This window comes from Magallana gigas, chromosome 6 (genome assembly GCF_963853765.1).
Source record: "Magallana gigas chromosome 6, xbMagGiga1.1, whole genome shotgun sequence".
Lineage (NCBI taxonomy): Eukaryota > Metazoa > Mollusca > Bivalvia > Ostreida > Ostreidae > Magallana > Magallana gigas.
The window spans coordinates 33,120,414-33,141,309 of record NC_088858.1 but is presented as its reverse complement, the minus strand read 5'-3'; the positions used below and the strand labels follow the sequence as shown (position 1 = coordinate 33,141,309).

The following is a 20,896-nucleotide window of genomic DNA, read 5'->3' as shown; positions in this document are numbered from 1 at the left end:
TGTTATCATTAATTTATGTTTAATTATCATCAGTTTATGTTTAATTTACGGACTTCAACGTAACCTAATCGTTTCTCTTAAACTTTTATCTTATTTTTTCTTAAACATTAAAAAAAATTTTAAACGCTTAATAAACAATATCAAGTTTAATTGAGATTACACCAATGATTCAATCAGTTTTTTCGGTCTTGAAAAAATTGGATCTTACGAACTGAACTCAGTTCAAAAAACGCTTTTTTATGGAAAGTTATCTTCAAAATGGTCAATCTAGAAAAACCCACAATAGTCTAAACAACGCTAAAGGGAGACGCAATATCTGTTTTACTATCAGAAAATCGGTATAGATCTATGAATCATAACACCTTTTTATCTTACTCCACTATGTAACAAGCAAATGCGGTTATTATGTCTTGTTGTCGTCGTGTTCTCCTATTCTTCCGGATACTTATTTTAACAATACAGCATGCTATATTTAACCCTTTCCGTGGAGTCCGTGATGTCATACCTGTCCAGATATGAGTGTTACCTGAATCACAGCGAACACGACCTGATACATACATGGACGACCTTCAGAGGTGATGCTCAAATAAGGTTTGTTGTCTCTGAATTTAGGTTTTCTGACATGCAGTTTATTTTGCCAGTAATGATGAGGTCGTAATTTGTCAAGAAAAACCACCAAGGTCGAACATATGATGCATGGTGGATTCTACTTTTTAAAACCTTGAAATGATAAATATAAATGTTAAACCTTATTGTCTTTAGAGTTTATGACTTATTTTTGACATCTATTTCAATTTTTTATATCTTTTGAAAGTTAATAACCACACGCGTCTGTTGGGTTGAACTACATGACCCATTAAAGAAGGAAATAAAATTCAAAGAAACCATTCACCAGTGCAACATGGGTATAAATAATCATTAATCTACTCATTCTGTTTTCAATACTGATCATCGTTAGTCGTTAGTCAACAATGTATATCCAAAGCAAGGTGTTACATTGTGAACATGTGTTTGTCTTGTTTTTTATTATCTTTATTACAAAATAAAGGTTTTATTGAGGTTAATGTGCATGCAATTTGTTGTACAATGCTTTAATTGTTTGTTGATTCAATCCAGAATATTTCTGAGCACAAATAAGATTCGATGTGTTCATGATTTCGGCAGAAAATCTCTTGAAACCTGCTTGTTTTTTATTTCATCAAAAGGAAGAAAGTCTTTATATTAATTATTTATTCTTTTCGAAAATCCACCTTCCCTAATTGAGACATTTATCTGTGTCCGTTAGGTATATGATGAAAGAACAAGATATTTTGTCATATAAGCTAACTTCCTTATTTATTTATTCATTTTTTCAAGCTGATTTTTTCTATTCTCTTTTATGCAAATATTCTCTGTTTAAGGTTTTTTTCTCTCACACACAACAATTTTCATATGAACAGTTCCTCAAACCAGCTTTCCTATAACTTCTATTTCAGACCTTTTGATACAAACAAAAATTAAAAATGCTCATCTGCACCTTCCAGGAGGCATGGTATTCTATTACTTCTTCATACTTGCTCGCTTCTACATCAAAATTCAAATACTGGAACTTCCATGCTTATCATAAAAGTTTCCCATAGTGCTCCATGAACAATTACCACTTTCTAGTTGGGTTCCTAGTACTTATTTCTCTGAAACGTGCCATTCAGGCAATAAGGCTTTTGAATATTTATGGGCAACAGGTGGGTGGTCTATGGGCGATGAAAAAAGGCTACTTAAACTTAGAAAGTCAGTAATATGTTTACACCCTTATGAGTTTACCAACTACAAATGTGAACGATATATTGCTCAACTTTAAACAGACAACTGTCATATCAATGGATTTTTAAATAAACACGACTTAATCGATATTGTGGGGTTTTTTTTCGGAAAAACTAAACATGAAATTGGTGAACCATTAAAACGAAAGTTGATCCCGATTCAGTACACCTGTTGGAGATTATACATAGCTGTAAAAAAGTGAAGAAAAATAAATGATTTTCATTTTTTTCTTATAAATGCTTTTAATTAGATTTATGTCTTCTAGAGTTTTTATTTAACAAGGTATAATTTATCATAAGCAGGAGTTTATCAGTTGTGCAAAATGCATGGATGCATATTTAGAGTCATCTGAAAGGTAAACCATAACGTTGGTATGTGAGTGCAGTCTGATGGACGTGCGTTTTATTAGAATAAAAAGACTATGTTGCCATAATTATCATTGTTGAAATTAATGCTTGGTAACAACAAAATCTAAAATATCCATGCTCTTTAGTCATAACATTTTGTTTACATGATTTTACTTAATTATAAGTAGCAACAATTTATTCATAAAGAGAAACTAAAACTTTTAACAATATGTTTTAAAACATAATGAAGACAAAGACACTGAACATTTCAAAGTATAATGTTTAACATCTTTTAACATTTTAGGCGTCAGTGAATTAGTATCATTACCAAATAGAGAAACCCTACACTTGTTTTTGAACTAGACCAGCTCCGAGGGCTTCTTACGACGACAATCAGATCAAATAACCAATGCATTTGACAAAAGCTTCTAGAAAGATTTTAGTCGTTTAACCCTTTTCTATTTTGTAAATGCACATGCATGTGGGCAATGATATCCATTCTTTGGAATTTCCATTTTTCAAGATAGTATGACGGCGATTGAAGATAAAAATGTGCAGGTAGATACTTTTCACCAAATGCAAGTTTCACAGACCACTGCAAAGTTATCAGCTTTTTGTGTGTGAGTCATTGAGGGATTTCAACACCACAAGCATTTGGCACTCAACAATCAACGATGTTGAAATTAATTAACATTTTTTATGAAAAAAAGGATGCTCAAAATACTAGGCAAGTATTGATAAATTCTTTTTCTGAATATGTTTGCAGATTTTCAAGATGGATAGCGTAAATTCTTTTGTAAATAAGAAATATTATCATCTTGAAATTGAAATTTATGGGATCCAAGCATTTTATGCATAATGTATATTTCTTTCCTAATTCGGTATTACATTGTACATTCTAAGAAAAATAATGAGATTTTTATATTTCAATACTTTTAATGGTGTTTTTTTCTCACTTTTATGCTTAATTGTATTTGCAAAGGAAAATTTAGCTCAGAGATGTTTTAGTTTAGTTTAATTTAAATCTTATTGTAGTTTTTATCGTGGTGATTTACTTTCACTACGACACATGAAAATTTAATATGCAATTTTACTTATAAAAGTCTTGCATAAGAAAACCAACAATTGATAAAGCCTTCTTCAGTATCAGAGTAACATTCTTCGACATGTGCGTTTAACATTCGATTATTGAAAACTGTATGTCTAGAAAGTTTTGTTAGTCTTAGTCTTTTGAATTAATTAGAAATTTTTCTTAATTTATTCCTTTCACATTATTACATTATTGCATTTAAGGAGAGGGCTGTACGATTTTATCAGAGGATGCAAAGAAAAAGTAAGTATTTACTTACAGTAAACCCTATCGAATCTAACCATCGATAACCTGTTTCTTGAGACTGTTTTCTTTTATTCATATTTTATATTAAGCGAGACACTGAGCAGAAAATATATCAGTTTTGTGTTGAAAGGACAAGAAGACATTACACAAATTCTTGAGACGCGTTAGAAGAGAGTAGTATAGTCATAGGTTAATTTTAAGCCCTCATCATCTGTCTAAAGAGGTCTTTTTAGAGGCCCTCCTCTTACTTCCTCTTTCACATATAGTTGCTGATTAAAAGTTAAAATAATATCGTAAATTTCCTTATACATATATATATATACACATTTTACTATTTGAGGCCTCACTATTTTGTGACTGATAAGAGAGGTCGGAAAAACGTATATTTAAGAACATTTCAATTTTTTTTTAATATTATGCATGGCAATCTGTGTTTTTCTACACATTTAGACAATGTTTAATTTAAATTTATTAATCGTCAGAGAACTTCATTTGACTTATCAAAATACTGTATTATTAATTTTTAAAGAAGGGAGATTATATACAATTTCAATGATATAATTATAATTGTATCATCATGGTTTACATTTTAATTGTATCATTATGGTTTACATTTTAAATCACTGGTGTAATGAACAATAGTATATTGCATGTAAAATATAAGCGGTTAATATATTAGACATTACGTAAATCGTGTTTATAATGGCGTAGTATATTGTGTTTCACTTGCTCTTGGTGTGTATAGCATCGATCTTGTGATGACAATCTTATACAAATGATACACCATATATCCCTATTGAACTATTGCAATCTGATGTGATAATTGTATGACATATCAAAGCATTAATTCATTCAAAATAACACCTCGTACGTCAAAGAAGTGAAAACAATGTTATCTATGAATAAAAGATCTATTTCTGCTTTTGTAAATGTATCTTACTAAGCTTAAGCTGGTAGGAACATATTGAATGTATACATCCGCATCAGCTGCTTCTATAGAACAGTTAATTGATTCAACAATGCAATAACAAAATTAGATCAACAGGATGTAATATTAACTATCATTAGTTTATCTACACATAGCATGTACACATGTACACATCTAGAGGGTGGACGGGGAGTTAAGTCTGGACCCCCCCCCCTCCCGGAAAATTCAAACTTCTTAAATTTTTTTCTTAAACCGATGATATTGCCTCGGACCCCCCCCCCCCCCCCGAAAACTTAAATTATATCCTAATTCCACCCCACCCCCCTTCTCATGAATTTTTTTTCTGAATCCGGGCATGCATTGTTAACTCGTTTAATCTAATCTATTTATCATCATTTATACGCCTGGCTACCTTTGTTTCAAAACGGTATTCACAATTTTTGTTGTTTTGTTTTAAAGACCTTATTTTGCAATAAAGACCATTTCGATCAACTCTCAAAGGAGTCCTTGAAAGAAAACAATCGTTTGCTTGACTTTAAGAAAATATTGTTTTATTATGTTTTTATTTCGTTTTGCCCTTACAATAGATTGCTGATGCCTATATACCATTACATATATAGTTATTGCTCTTTCATGAAAGATACCCGAGAATTATATATAGAGTATGAAGAGGGATGAAAGACTTTTATATTCAATTTTGAGGAATTCAAATTCTTAAAAGCTTGGCCAAGAATTTCATTATAAGCAAATATTTGGATATCAACATAGGTTGACGACCTGGTACTGTATAAATCATAATTTATTTTTTTTACCTAAAACCTCTTATATTTTCGCTCCCTATTAAAACACTAGATAAATAATACATTGATATCACAATTCGTCTTATTTGATGTAAGAGTTATCTAGGAAATTAAAATTTTTAGAACACGCTTAAATATTTTGGACTGTAACACAGATATTGATATTTTATAAATGTGCATTACATTTTTGTTGTTGTTGTTGTTTTAATTGATCATTATTTACACATTTGATAATGATACATATTTTGTACATATAACTGGAATATTAATAGAGGTATCATCACATCTTGGGGTAGATTTTATGTAAAGGATTTACCAGCTCGTGATGTCGATCGTTTACTTAATAAATCACAAGTACACTCAAGCGGTGTCGCGGTAAATATTTATCTTTTTTCATATTACGGACACCTGTCGCATGAAGAGAGGTTGTTTCAGCGCAGAGTTCGCGACATGGTGCGGACATTTTTATTCAACTTACCGCTTGGATGTGTTTTATCAATAATCTGCATTCACAAGTCTTGTTTGTTGCAATGTGGGTTGTTGTTGTTTTTTTTTAAAGAAGCGGGACACCATCGATTGTGAACGGAATTTAAATTAAACGTGTGTGATCTGGCTGTCGGGAGTTACGCAACTGAATAGAGAGGTTATGAATTTGAAACTGCTTTGAAATATGGATTATGCACATGGATGAATTTTAAATTTTACTTTTTTGGGGGGGAAACATGAATTCGTCGCATTCGCGTTTGTATTTTCGAAGGAATTCTTTTCAGTTTTACAATTCCTCTTTCTCTCAGGTATGAATATGTGCAATGATTGTAAACACAATTTCAGTTGTATACTTTGTTGATTGTTTTCTGAACATCTTTAATTTTACTGACAAACTCCCGTTTGATAGCCGCAAAAGATTGAATCAGTAATATAACTCTTAAAATTGTTTATGGTTAATCAATGTTAACATTTTTGTTGTAATCTTGTATGATTACAAAATATAAATGTAAATTTGCATTGTATTTTTCATTATGATTTATATATATCTCTGTTTTTATCAAAATTACATAAATCGTTTTGTAGATCGTCAAAGTAAAATGAACACAAAATCAATATCTTGAATTATGGTCACAATTATAGATATCGGTAACAGACATGGATACTGATATCTGGTTTTGTCAGCTGTAGTCTTTGCAGATTAATCAGTCACTAAATCACCGATTCCCATTATTTTAGGAGGACGACGATGGAAACGAAGAAACAAACGAACACCTCAGGTGAAATGCAGCACAATACTGAACAATGATTTTTTTTCAATCAAAGGACAGGTTTACATGGCTTAGGTTTCCCCTGATTTGTACATGCTTAAAAAAACCCATGTTAGCATTTTATATTGCTTGATCAGATTTCCTATCGGTACATAAAAGCTTTGTGCCTCGTGTAGACAATATTTTCCTTGAGACAAGCTCTGTCCCTTCATTGTTTGCTTTGAAGGTTGTTCGGTACCTCCCACTTATCAATAGGATAAGAAATCCCCAAATATGCACAAGAGATTGTTCGATTAACCAATTCTGAGCAATACAACGGCTGTCACATGCGTTAAATCCCCCGGTACAGAAATTTCGAAACAGTAAAATTAATTTTTCCCGCTCGTTCATTTTTTCTGTAGATTCGATAAAAATACTGGTAACAAAATATTCTGGCCTGGGTATTTTTCATCTATTCCAAAGTAATTAAGACGGTCCTTATCAAATTTGAGAAGAAAAAGGGGTAAAATTAACATCAGTTTTTAAAATACGGTAACCAAGGCAACCGATATGATAATTAAACGTTTTCTTGTCAGACGTAACTGATGTTGGACTGCGATAATTCCACCATGCGGTTAGAGCACAATGGCGGAAGACGTACGTCTCACGGGGCATTAATTGTTTACAGAACAAGTGGAAGAATCCAATACTGAAATGCCGAAAATTAAATTAAACGGACCGTGAGGGGGGAACTTGTCTGAGTTATTATCCTGGTGGATTAGCCCATAATTAAAATTTTGCGACATCTGCGGTATTCTGACACAGGGAGAGAATTAGTAGTGTACATATGAAGTCCACGCCTTCGGTCTTCGATCTTTCTACGATGTCAAGAGACACAATAAATGCCCTCGTTTGGGGCGTTAGGGGATACTAGTATAAATAAGTATAGTTGCCCATTTCCTTAGCTTTGTATTCATGTACATATAATTCCTGACCATGTCAGTGGCATTCTTCTATCGCCTCTCAAGGCGCTTAATGCAACCGTATCATAAGTATAGGTAAGATTATAGCCATTATTCAGCTTTCTCGAAAATTTCTAGTCAATAAACATTCTTACCTCGCCAAGGGTTTACTAGAGACCCGGTATTATATAAAAATTTCAAATATTGATGCAACTTAAACTTTCGGTATTATCCAGTAAACAAGATTTAACAATTTCAAAACCTTTGATGCTTTTGAAGCTTTTATGGTCTCCAAATGACTTGTATCCTTCAGATTGTATTGAGCTTTATTTTAATTGCTTGCTCTTTTTTTTTTTTTATTTCAACAGGGCCGATTTTCCAATCCTGAGTGAACATGGAATTATGCCGGTTACAGATGTCAATGAAAACTTCAGCTCTCCCATCAATGGTGACAATGAACGGGGTGGATTTAACGGGGAGACGATTCAACAGCCGTCAACTCCCATTAACACAGTAATAATATTTTTTAATATTCTTTAATTTAGTCTCCAATCTCGAATTTCTCATATTTTCATTCGTAGAGTAAAATTGTTTGGTGAAAATGCATAAAGTTACGGGGTGTTTTAAATTTCAATTTTCATTTCTTTTTCTTTTAATTTTTTTTTTTATTTTTTGCCACATAAAAGAATTTAATTTGCAAAATATTCAATGGCATAAAAAAGTTAGAATGTTCAAATGTCAAGAACTGTATAAAACGCTGGGGAAGAAAAAAAAATGTATTCGAACATTAAAACAACTGATTGACACATATCAGTAGTCAGATGCAGTATAATATCTTATCCACTATTTTGAATTTTTTGATGAAAATGAAAAGTTTTTGCATCAAAGGTATACACTGACTGGATTTTTAGATCTAAACATGCTCTTGTTTTTAGGACAGATATTGGCCATGGAACACCTGGCTAGATCCGGACGGTAACCCTGCTTATTATTGGATGGTACGTTACTGTATGCGATTATTATTTTTCACTTCCAAGTCGAAAACCCACAGGCGGTTTTATTCCATTTAAATAAACCATATGTTTCTCACAATGATTTTTACTATGACCGAACTAAAAACTTCGGTTTTTGTGTTTTAATCCTTAAGCAAAACAAAAAGAGGAAAAAAATACCACGAATACTTATTTTATTAAAATTTATTTTCTTAAAAACATTCAAGCTGGGCATGACAAAGAAACTGAACAGTCATGGTTTGGGTTTTTATACTGCGTTTTTCTTTTTAATGTTTTGTTCTTCTTTCAATTTCAGGTCCTTTTTTATTCAATTTTTATTGTAAAGATTTCTGCTCGGTTGTAGGGTGTAGTGACCTTGGCAGCTCTGTATAATCTCTCCATTATCATCGTTCGTCTGACCTTTTCCGACATGGCAGCTAATGTAAGTCCAAAAGAGCACTAGAAGTGGATTCAATGTCAGTCCATTAATATGTCTATAATTTCAAGGGTATTGCTCGCATTATGCAATGCATGTATCATTGGTGTGAATTCAAACACCTTCCGTAATTCTACCCTGACTTTGATTCTAATAAATCTTTTCAAGATCCATGTATGGAAGAAATTGAATCTATGGTGTGGTTTTAGACTAAATATTTTCGCCCTAGCATAAAGACGTTTATAAATCGGGTAGATAATTCATCTTTTATGGTCACAGAAAAATTCATATTGAATACTGTACTAGTAATTGCGTTTTTCAACTTTTGACACACAGAGATTCCTCATCTTATATATAAAGGCTTGCGTTCAAACCATTTCGTTTAAATTTCAAATAAAATTTAGTTTTACTCTTTTCAATGCTCTAGATCTTTTTCTGTTTAACGGTGCTACAGTGTGCATGAAAAACATTATTTTCAATTGCATATATAAAACTCTGACGTCCATATAACCCTAAATTTCTTATAAATTTTAGTAAATATAAATAAGCTTTTTATGTGTAAAAAAATATCACTTTATTTTCTAAGGTTCTATACATATATTTCGGTTATAACTTTATTATGATGAAATAAAAACTTACCCAGTATTTGTTTATTCATTATAGTGGAGTTTTCTCTTCATTTTGTTTGACGTTCTATCCGATATTATCTACCTCATCGACATATTTGTACAGTTCAGAATGGCCTATTATGACGATGGGTGCCTGGTAAGTATGTATAATGACATTTATTATAAAATAGGCTCTTGATAACTGGAGCTGAACGAGCAGAGTAAACTAAAGAACAGTAAAAGATAAAATTGTTTGATATAAATTTGATATCTTTCAATGAACTATATCGTTAACATAAGTTGGTCAAGAAAAAAAACCTAATTTACATTTAAAAAAAAAATGTTTTGATCATTTTCATAATAAAAAATGTGAGGGGAAAAATTAAGTTAAATATTCAATGTGAAAGGAAGAATATAAATTTTATCATTTACAGACAGACAGACGACAGAAAACTACCCGTCCAATTCATAGATACCGTAGAGATAAATCATTTTGTCAAGCGATCGCGCGAATTTTTTCGTCTTCTTTCTTACCTTGGAAAGGAATATTTATCTGTCTTCTCCAAACTAATCATTAGCTGTAAATAATATTTAAATGGGTGGACAAGATGTCTTTAATTTGAATTTGTATTGTATTAAATCATATATTCTTATTTTTTTGTCAGGAAACTGACCCAAAGAAACTCGCAATAAATTACAGACGACAAAACAGATTCTTAGCAGACGTCTTTTCCACCATACCTGTACAATATGTTGTCAACTTTTGTATAGGTAAGGGTTTACTGAGAAGCGTACACAATTTGCATGGAAATTTATATATGATTGATGTAAAATGTCTTGAAGAAACATGAATATATCACCTTATTTAATTAAATTTTTAATAAAGAATTTAAATTTCCGTTCAATTTTTTTATACTATCATATGGGTTAACAGATCTGCTGTTAAAATGAGTTTAACACATAAGCAAAACCATTGAAAAATATTGTATTATTTATTCTTAAAGAACTGAATAAAGAAATGGAAACAATATCTTTGTGCGTACATCAAATGCTACCCAAAAATCCCTTAAGAATATAGTATTAAAAACATTACAGGACGCATGTAATCTCATTTTTCAGGTCTACTCCGTTGTCTTTTCATCCGAATTGAGTTTTTTGACTTTAGTAAGTATAGCAAATAATTTAACTGTATTACTTCATATGCATTAGCATATATTACTTCATAGGCATTAGCATAGCTGTGTTGGGTACTGTTGTGTAATGAATGCGTTGCGGAAAGGGAAGGTGGCAAATATACTAGTATTTCGTTGTTATTAGAGTAATTTGTTATAATGCTACTATGAGCAGACTCTGTCTGTTGTTTGTTTAGTATTTTGAACAATTTTTTTAAAATAAACATAAAGTGGCTGTTATATATTTGGTATTTTTAACGAATCTGAATGAAGCGACTTATTTTCAGGTAGTATCTACATCACCATGTTACGCCTGCCTCGATTGGTCAAAACCTTCATCATCGTCCGCTTTTTTGAGGTTACGGACAGGTAGGATCTATTCTGTTAGCTCGAAACTTAGTGCAACACTTATTATGAATACTAATGAATAGAAAAAGCCTTAGAATATATCATTTTTCTTTGACTGAAAACGATACTAGGTCAACACTTGTATGTACATGTCAAGCAAATTGGAACGAATGTGCATAGATTTTCTTGAGCAATCGGCATTTTCCCTTTCTTTTATTAATAACATTTTCTTGAGGAAAAAAAGTAAAGATATCTTTTATTAAACTAATATGATCCTTTCTCTTTATATTATACAACTTTTAGATAAATTCAGTCAACAACAATGAAGATATAATTATTTCGTTTTAGTCGCACAAGTACGCCTAATCGAATACGTGCCATAAAACTTTCGCTATATCTCTGGCTGGTCATACATTGGATCGGCTGTGTCTACTACATGCTGTCAGAAGTGAGTAAAGTAAATCAAACCAATTTAAATTTTAAAGACATTCAATGCTTACAAAGTATCCCCCCCCCCAATCCTACATTCAGTTTGGGCTACTAAATAGTAATTATTGCATTTCAGTATGAAGGAAGAGGCAGCAATGAATGGGTTTATCCTAGCGGGGAAGAGTTCGATCCTTTTTCCAAGTAACTATTATTTTCTCCATGTTTACCACTTTGATTAGTTTTCGATGATCCCCTTGCGTTAACATCCAGTGGCGACAAAAGATATAATACAGTAGACATTGCATGTTTGTCAATCACTGTAAACTTAAATAAAGTTTTATTGTCCGACAAGTTTTCTCTTCCAAATACATGTACTATATAGTATAGCATCAAATCAAAATAAAAAATATTGTAGTTAAATGAGGTTAACTAGGTATTTTTTTAAATTTTGTTTTTGTTTTATATTTAGTTTGTTTGTTTTTGTTTTTGTTTTTGTTTTTTTTTTGCGTGAAAGCCACAATAGCAAAACTCCTAATTTTTTAATCACGTGTAGTATGCACCAACCCTAGTATATCTGCGAAGTTTCAAGAAAATCTACGATGAAATGATTAAAAACTTACGAAAAAATACCCGGTAACCCCGAGGATTACCTGTATTTTACTAGAGTGCGCAAAAACAAGCGCGATAAAATAAGGTCACCTTTATGATATTTATTGGGTTTTTCTTTGCAGAAAATACATTCGATGTCTGTACTGGTCAATGCTGATTCTAACTACAATCGGAGAGAGGCCTTCACCTTGCACAGATTTGGTGTGTCTTAAAATCTTATTTGAAATCTAATTATACATAATATACATAATTTTTCAGATCAATATTTAGAAAGAACATTTAAACAGCATTTATTATTATTTCAAAATAGTGAAAATACCAAAACTTTCCGTGAAAAATTAGAGTCCTGTATTAAATACTCAAGCTAGACCATTCTGACATTTTGTTCAACTGTGTACGCTATACAATGGTTAATGGCAAGATTGTTAGAAAAGTCATTTTGAAAAGTTTTAGTCGGATCAGATTAGTGCTTTGATTACCACTAGCCTCCCCCCTCCCCTTACAGCTTGGGATTTTATCTTGAATTTACTTTTTATTAATCGTGATCTTTACAGGAGTATGTTTTCACGGGCATGACCTTCGTAATAGGGGTTTTTGTATTTGCCGCCGTGGTTGGTAATGTTGGTGACGTCATCAGCAACATGAATGCTTCAAGACAAGACTTTCAAGCAAGGTACAAATACTACATGTAGTAATATGTTCCCCACTGTTAATCAAAATGAATTTTTTAAAATCAACTAAAAGATTTTCACTCATCACTAGTGAGTTTGTGGAAATAACATATTGTTGATTACTGTTACAAAAGATGAGGATATGTAGAAAATACAATTATTCAATAAAACGGCGGACAATATTTATTTATGCATATGATAATTGTTACAATGCTGTTGTTATATTTGTATTAATATTTGAGAATTTATAACAAGGATGGACCAGATAAAGTTTTACATGCATCATCGCAACGTTCCAGAATCGTTGCAGAACAGGATAAAACGCTGGGCGGAGTATTCCTGGACGCGGTGAGTACAACTTACTATATATGGTAATAAAACTTATGCCCTCCATTACAGAAGATACGAAATAACAATACAACGTTATTCAACCGTTATAATCTAAATAACTTTTTTTGGTTAACACAGCACACAAGCCATTGATGAGCCCCATCTACTTCAGCTACTTCCGGAGAGGCTACGGACGGAAATAGCGATACAGGTCCATCTAGAAACCCTGAAGAAGGTGCTAAGACCTGGATTGTTTATTTACACATCATACTGATGCAAGAATAATAATACGTATAATATTAATTATTCTTCTGAAAATTTAATTTTCAAACAGGTAAAGCTGTTCAAAGAATGTGAAGAAGGGCTGTTGCGTGAGCTTGTTCTGAAGCTTAAACCTCAGACATTTTCGCCAAATGACTACATCTGTCGCATTGGTGAAGTAGGTGAGAGAACCTTAAATAAGGCTTGCGCGGTTGGGGGGGGGGGGGGTTAAAGCTGATGATGAGAATCCCCATCACATTATCATCGCAAAGAAATTATATTTTGATAAAATTAAAGAATGATATTGAATTGTGATATATTTTTATATTTTTCTTTCTTTTCCTATAGGACGAGAAATGTTTATTATCAACCATGGACAGGTTGAGGTAAGATTTCTTTAGCAGATCAACTAACCTGTAATTTAATTGTCAATTGTATTCCGTGATAAAAACCATACATGAGCATTATAAATACCGGAAGGGTTTTTTTAACTGCCGACGATTTCGTCAAAATTCAACTACAACCTTTTAACGTTCTTTTTGGTCATTTTGACAAATGAGCTTGGTTATTTTTTTCATCATTATAGCATTGATTGATTGCAACGCCTTACGGGTTTTAAGTTTGATGTATAAAACATCAAAATATATATGATACACAGAAGTTGGACATCAATATGAACATAGTACTTGACATGTGTATCTAGGTTTTATATGTCATTCCTAATTTTTTTTTCCTCAAAAATGAATGAAATATCCTGACTGTAAAAGGGATTATTTTAATGTGAAGATTGAAAAAAAAAAATTTAATCGGTGATTCTCTTTCCTCTTGAAGATTCTAGTGCCAAGCAGCGAGAACGGAGCGAAAATAGTCGTTTCTAGACTAGTAAGAGGGAATTACTTTGGAGAGATAAGTTTGTTGAAGCTGGACGAAGGCCACAATAGGTTTGCAATCTTATTGGATGACTTTTTTTTTTATATATTTTTTTCGAAAATTACGACATCATTTCCACTGTATTTATTGGCAAAAATTTTTGATATAAAAAAGTCTACAACTACAAGCAATGTCTATAATAAATATATACTGATTGGCATTACATGAGTACTTGAAATTGCGTATTTAAAAAGTCAGATTACCTCAGAAGCTGCACGCCTCGTTAAATCTGCTTTGTTTATCAGGAATTTAATCAGGGGGCTTACACGAGGGCGCAGATCTGAGCCTATTTTTTCTCTATGCACATGGCGGTATCATACTAGTTTATTTGCAGGAGAACGGCGGACGTGCGTTCAGTTGGATACTCCGAACTGCTGTGCCTATCCAGGAGAGACCTTATTTCGGTGAGTAAAAATCTGTATTTATGAAAATTATTAATGAAAACAAAAGTACTGCATTACGTTTAATATGACTGTGTATTTCAGAGTTAACGAGATTTAATATTTTTGATAGTGAAAAGGGGTAGAAAGTCATGACTTATTTCTTGTAAAATCGTTCTCTAACGATGCGCTGTCTGAATTCCATGTAAGATTTACGCTATTTGGTTCATTTTTAAGGCACTTGCAGAGTACCCGGAGGCAGAACGAATTTTAGAGGAAAGTGCAAAAGAAAGGTATAAATAGAACCGTTTTAACAAGAGCTTGGACTTTCGGTGGGATGATACTATCTAGTTTGCTCATCAAAACAAGCTTTCAAATTAGTGTTAGCGGGTTATATAAATTTTTTCTGCAATGATCGCTACCTTCATATTCCGAATGAATCATCAAATAAAGCATTTAATTGTTTAAATAGCGTCAGTTTCACACAGCAGAGCAGATCTTTCCCGAATGAATTATCAAAGAAAGCATTTTATCGTTTATATTAACATCTTTCTTTCAATAAATTAATAAACTGATTATGAAACGTAAGTAAAATTCACTAAATTACTGTTAATGTACATAAGTACGTTAGCTAAAAGAAACAACCAAATTGTCTCCTGTGATACTTTGATTCTAACATCATCATGATTATTTCGTGCAGTCCGTGATTTTTCTTAGGTCGCTGTAGGTCTGGACCAATCGACAAACAGGGAGTGTCAATATCAGTCCTGTCGGTTTCTTGTTAGTTTCAGCCGCTGTAGATTTCGACCAGTCGATAAACAGGGCGTGTAGATATCAGTCTGGCTATTTCTATAGAGCTATAAATTAATTACTAGTATATGTTTCAGCAAGAAATAGAGGGAATAATATTCGATAGATGTAAATATACATCCCTGGATGAAGTTGGGCGAGTGTCATTGCGTTCAATGTATTCATATCTATAAGCCAATGACTGGACAGTTAAACATGAGTAGACCCCGCCTTCATAAAATCGGAATTTGTCACGTACTACCCAAAGTCCACGCTCTTGTTAAAACGTTCTGTAAGAAATATAAGACAAGAAAATCGTCATGTTTTTTAATCAATTATAATGACACTTGGTTTGTGATGATTTTAATTTTATTTCAGAATAATTGTCAACAAAGCGCTATCTAAATTCAAGGAAAAGTTACAGCAAGAACCGATGCGTTCTGAACGAAAAGACAAACCCCGGAAAATAAGGGACCTCTATGAGGTCGTCAGTACTCCAGAGTTCAAAACTCTAGTAACCAGACAAGGCATGCGCATATAAGAATCTTGCTGATGCTAGATGGACTTTTTATGATATTATTTTTAATATATATTTTTTTTTCTTTTATAGCTTCAGAAATGGAGGACTTACGAAAAGTAGTCGCAGATTTGAAAGAACTGGGAGATAAAGTAGGTATTGCTTATATTACATCTTTGCTAATGTGTACAACAAATGTATTTACACAATTAAATCTAATTATTGCAGATTTCGAAGTTACAAGCGGAAAAAGATAGAGATAGGGTAAGATTAAAATACCGTTTACGCATCCTCGCATATAAATCAATTTAAATTTCGTCTTATCTAACACCGCATCTGTACAGATTTTGTTAAACTCATTTTGCGGTCTTTTTTATTTTAGATCATAAAGTCTCTAAAACGGAAAGTACGAGAGAGTGAACGAGATCTACACGAAGCCTACACCAGAATCGGCTACCTCGAGTCCATCTTGGAACTTCGTCAACCGGCAAAGACGCCATGTCCTTGTGAGGGCGAGTTCTGCGTTTCTCCTTTGCATCAAAATTCAAATTCGCAATTTACCAGAATGAACACTTCCTCTTTAGAAATTCTCCCAACTCGGGACAATAATAATTCTGCTGATCGGAGTCGTCCCTTCTCTTCTCATTTTCCGACAGGAATTCGCACGCTTCCGGTAAATTACAAAGTTCCGCGGACTCGGGAACTTCCGAGTTTGTCTTTATTTACATTAAAACCACAGAGAAGTGCCTCTGAATCTTCCCAGCAAAATGGGGCAATTTCTGCTGAATATTCCAAAGATCTTTCGGAATCTGCTAAAACAAGTAATGGCTACTCGAGTGATACGGAGACAATTGATACTAACACATGTCAAAGTAGCAGACGACAAATTCCAAATATATCAAGGATGGAATCTTACAGTAGTGACCTAAGTGAGAACATCCCTTTAAGTGGTTCCGATGATGATATTGACAGTTTCAGTGATAACAGTGAGGTAACAGATGATGACGTATTACTGTCGCCTGCTCACGGAAGAGAGTTTTTCACGGATGTTGCACCGAATCCAGCGTTTGCCAAAAGCAATGGTTTAACTGTTTTGAATCAAGGTGAAAAAAGAAAATCTTTTACTGTTGAAATTAAACAGACTTTTGTTTAATCCTTATCTTGTGTTTATTTAAATGTTAAAAAAGAATCTGGTTTTTTTTTTGACATTTGTTTATAAATGGTCGTCATGGATAATTTGCGTTTTTATATTGTGTGATTTTATATTACTAAAGCGCTAACATCTAGATCTAGAACAAATGAAATCAAAGCTGTTAAAACTATTCAGGAGTTCAAGTATAAAGTGATGAAATTTAAGTTTCCGTCGGATTTTTGTATACTTCCTTTCCAGGAATTTAACGCCAATTTATGGTACTGGGGAGGTTGTCTTTATTCATCTTTGCTAGTCGAGGGTAAACTTATGATCCGCTCCTTAACTTTTAAACCTATGAACGGTGGATTTAGTCCGAGTCTTGAGTGAAGAGCGGATCGTAATGCCTTGACCAGCAAAGATTTTCTTTATTTTTTTTATCAAAAGGGGACAGTTTAACGGCCTTCATTTTACACACCCGAGAGCTCTATTATGTTTTCATTAATTTGTTCATTGACTCCGAGTTTTTTTTCAATTTGCAACATGAATTCTTTTTATTTATAATGTATTGGACAATTTTGAATTAATACGTACAAAATTAAGCTGTTAAACAAACGACTGATTTTTAATATAATTTATCTTATCAGTTCGTTCGGACAATTTAATACATTATTGTAATTTATTGGGTTCGGTCACTTGCATTTTGAATGGGTAGATGTTTTCTCAAGTAAATTTGGGATGTAGTTGTGAAGTTTATGGGGGTTGGTGTGGGGGTTCAAAAGGATTTGCAGTCCATGCAACACATCTGCATAGGGATCTTATATACCAAATCGGAACATCGCTCGGCCTTTTCTGTCAAGTCAAGACATTGACGGAAAAGGCCAAGCGATGTTCTGATTGAGTATGTGCCTATATTCTACGACCAATGAAACGGATCGGCTAGATTCAAACTAATAAAATACATTATGAAAGCGCAGCCGGATTATCACGCGAATTTCCGCTGTGTACATATGGTTTTTTTTATTATTGCATTGAATAATCATTCTTCTAATAAAGATTTCATTTCTGTAGTTCCCTAGCTATCTCTAGAACTTCCTTCCATTTTTTGGATCATCACAAATGGTGGTATATAGCTTTATGCATTGTGGCATGGATGATGGCGTATCAAGACGATGCATGATCACGGCTCTCTACGCTATTTTGGATTGACTACAAATTATTAACAAAATTTAATTGTTGAGTTTTACGCATTGACTATGTATTTATACATATTTTTATATAAAATTACAAAACAATATGTTTGACACACATTAAAGAGTTAAAGGGTTAAAAATGATATATTTCAGAAAGGTTTCACTTATATATCTCTAAAATGTTCTAAAGTTACATAAGTTTCGACATGCTGATTAGCTGCTTGGCTTGAATGTATTTGGCGGTCGGAATACAACTGCACTCGATTTGTGAAAAAGGCAAAAACGTTTTGTTGCAAGGGGGATAACTTGATATACACGTACAGCTATATTCTGACCAGCTATGATTAGTTCAACTATATAAGACTGTTTCATTACAGGGGTGATTTAATTAAGGATTGCTTAATATATTTACGACAAATAATCATTACAATATAATTGTACACATTAATCTACTAATTCAAAACTTGTGCTAAAAAAATTAACAATACTTGCCTTTTGCTCATACTCCCAATAATTAAGAACACCCCCCCCCCCAAAAAAAAAAAAATTCCTCTCCTATATCTAAAAAGAAAACCAAAACAACTTATCCCATCTTTCTCCCTCTAGGATTGCAAAATTAATGCATTATATAGTAACATATAATACACTTTGTTTTTAACATTCTACATGTATTTTTTTCCAATTGTGTTATTGCATTTCATGAGTGAACTTAAAAGTTTGTCAATAAATCATAACCATTGAAATCTTTGTGTTACAATTTAATTTTTATAGCATCAGAAAATCTCATAGACAATATGATAAAACTGTATAATTGAGTTATGATCCCTCATCCTTTTTGTCTAATAAAGCGGACTTTATTCCAACTTTTTGTAATTCATCCACAAGTTCGCCATTTTTGTGCATTTCTAACATAAGATCACATCCTCCAACGAATTCACCGTCTATGAAAACTTGTGGGATAGTGGGCCAGTTACTGTATTCTTTAATTCCTAAAACAAAAAAAAAATATAATAGTACAGTCAAACTTCATTATCTTGAACTAGATGGGGCTGTTTAAAAACTTCGAGATAACAGTTTTCAAGATATCGAGGGTAAAATACTTTTTAAACAAGGGGTTAGTACACTGTACTTGCAAATCACTTCGAATATCCATTCAGCATTGTATTCGAGATATCAGTGTTTGACAGTTGTTTGAGACATCGAAGTTCAACTGTATATGCATACAATGAAAATTAGGTAGACAGCATAAGCCAAAATGTAGAAATTTTACACTCATTGGTTGGTAAAATAACAAAATAATCATTACAATTTTAACAGGTCCAGTACAATCTCCAGATTTAGCTATATAGCTTGAATAAGCTAAATAGCTTTATTATGCTATTCAGAGTAGCTTCATTTAGCTATTTTGTCATACATTTTTCTTAAATTTGTAATTTTATAAGTATGTATAAAAAATCGCACTTTAGAACAGTGATAGTTTTTAACTTTGAACTGTTCTGTGAACAATGCATGTAAAGATTACTCATCAATTTGCGTCTCCTTAAGAGACTTTGCACTAAAAGTTTTGGGGCAACTGATTCATGACCACACAGTTAGGCCCGGTTTTCTGAGTTTTTAGAAAAAAAATAAAATTACAAAAAAGATCCGTTTTTTTCTCCCCGACAGCAATTTTTTCCTAGTAGGAAAAGTGTATCGTCATTGTTATTACAGAGGCATAAAATCTGCTCTTTTTGTGTCATGATAGCCTAAAAATTTCTTGCGCATCTTTTTCTCGTGCTACATTCTTCAGAGAAGCTTCTACAAACACTCTGCTGTAAGTTTCATACTTTGAAGTTTTACCGATAGTGTTGACCAGTGGCTAGACGAGATAGTCACACCTCACTGAACATGGCTTCGATAGTTACCTGTGCAGCTGTTTTCAAGTGACATTACTGTAAAATGATTCCCTTTCTTTTTGTGTTGAATTGGCATATGTATTCATTGGCTTTTTTAAACATTTATTTTACAGAGAGAGAGAGAGAGAGAGAGAGAGAGAGAGAGAGAGAGAGAGAGAGAGCGATGTATTAGAGATATTATAAATTTCTGCAGTAACTATTCTCATGAACACATTTTAAAGTGACCTGCCTAGTGAATTAAAAAAAATCATATTTTGCATATTATTGTTTGTGCATTTTCCGTTATTTTCAATTAAAATTTACCATTTCATAATTCATTGCATAGTTGTACTTTGTACATGGAAATTCAACAGGATAAAATACATGCACACATATAGTTGCAGTGATTTTATAGAGTCTGTTCACATTCACAATGTTATGTTTGAGTTTTCTCACATATAAACACCCAAACCAATTTTGTAAATAAAATGTGAGAGATCAATGAAGTTGAATATTTTTTAACTAGTCTACTGCAGAAAACATGAAAGTAATAAATATTTTGTATAGTAATAATTATATACTAGTTTCATACAGGAGAAAACATTATGACTTTATGTACATGAAATTTAGGTTTTTTTTATAAAATGAAATGTTGACATGTTCGACAATAGTCTGACTAGTAACTTTGAATCTTGGGCTAGTAACTTTGTGGCCAAATTTTGTAATTGCACACCCCTGACATTGCTATAAGTACATGTAATTCCAAAGCTGTATGTCTAATATTCTATTGTACTATTTCAGTGATATGTTACACAGATGA

The 20,896-nt window shown here is 32.5% G+C and overlaps 1 protein-coding gene across 8 annotated transcripts; it reads left to right on the top strand.

The window, feature by feature from the left end:
* Positions 1 to 282: 282 nt before the first annotated feature.
* On the top strand, positions 283 to 19,180 carry LOC105345203 (cyclic nucleotide-gated channel alpha-1). 8 transcript variants are annotated; one of them, XM_011453280.4, is made up of 27 exons: positions 293 to 591; positions 2,671 to 2,874; positions 3,441 to 3,480; positions 6,436 to 6,476; positions 7,777 to 7,921; positions 8,344 to 8,406; positions 8,765 to 8,842; positions 9,500 to 9,601; positions 10,110 to 10,215; positions 10,564 to 10,608; positions 10,904 to 10,985; positions 11,313 to 11,412; positions 11,530 to 11,594; positions 12,125 to 12,203; positions 12,557 to 12,675; positions 12,929 to 13,021; positions 13,142 to 13,238; positions 13,338 to 13,446; positions 13,613 to 13,650; positions 14,096 to 14,205; positions 14,529 to 14,598; positions 14,812 to 14,867; positions 15,742 to 15,890; positions 15,974 to 16,032; positions 16,109 to 16,144; positions 16,263 to 16,983; positions 18,081 to 19,180. In XM_011453280.4, exons 2-27 carry the CDS (start codon positions 2,822 to 2,824, stop codon positions 18,086 to 18,088), a joined length of 2,664 nt encoding a protein of 887 aa, XP_011451582.3. In that variant the 5' UTR covers positions 293 to 591; positions 2,671 to 2,821; the 3' UTR covers positions 18,089 to 19,180. The 8 variants fall into 8 exon arrangements, with proteins under 8 accessions (XP_065944980.1, XP_011451584.3, XP_065944975.1 ...); XM_011453282.4 differs by lacking the exon at positions 18,081 to 19,180 and having other exon boundaries at positions 291 to 591; positions 2,675 to 2,874; positions 16,263 to 17,039; XM_066088903.1 differs by lacking the exon at positions 18,081 to 19,180 and having other exon boundaries at positions 291 to 591; positions 16,263 to 17,039.
* The last annotated feature ends 1,716 nt before the right edge of the window (positions 19,181 to 20,896 follow it).

Excerpts from the sequence above, each read along its gene's own strand:
- LOC105345203 (XM_011453282.4), top strand. The coding sequence starts at position 2,822 with ATGTTGAAATTAATTAACATTTTTTATGAAAAAAAGGATGCTCAAAAT. Across the intron at positions 12,204-12,556 it reads CTTCACCTTGCACAGATTTG|GAGTATGTTTTCACGGGCAT; the intron begins GTGTGTCTTAAA and ends TGATCTTTACAG. Across the intron at positions 15,891-15,973 it reads AACTCTAGTAACCAGACAAG|CTTCAGAAATGGAGGACTTA; the intron begins GCATGCGCATAT and ends TTTCTTTTATAG.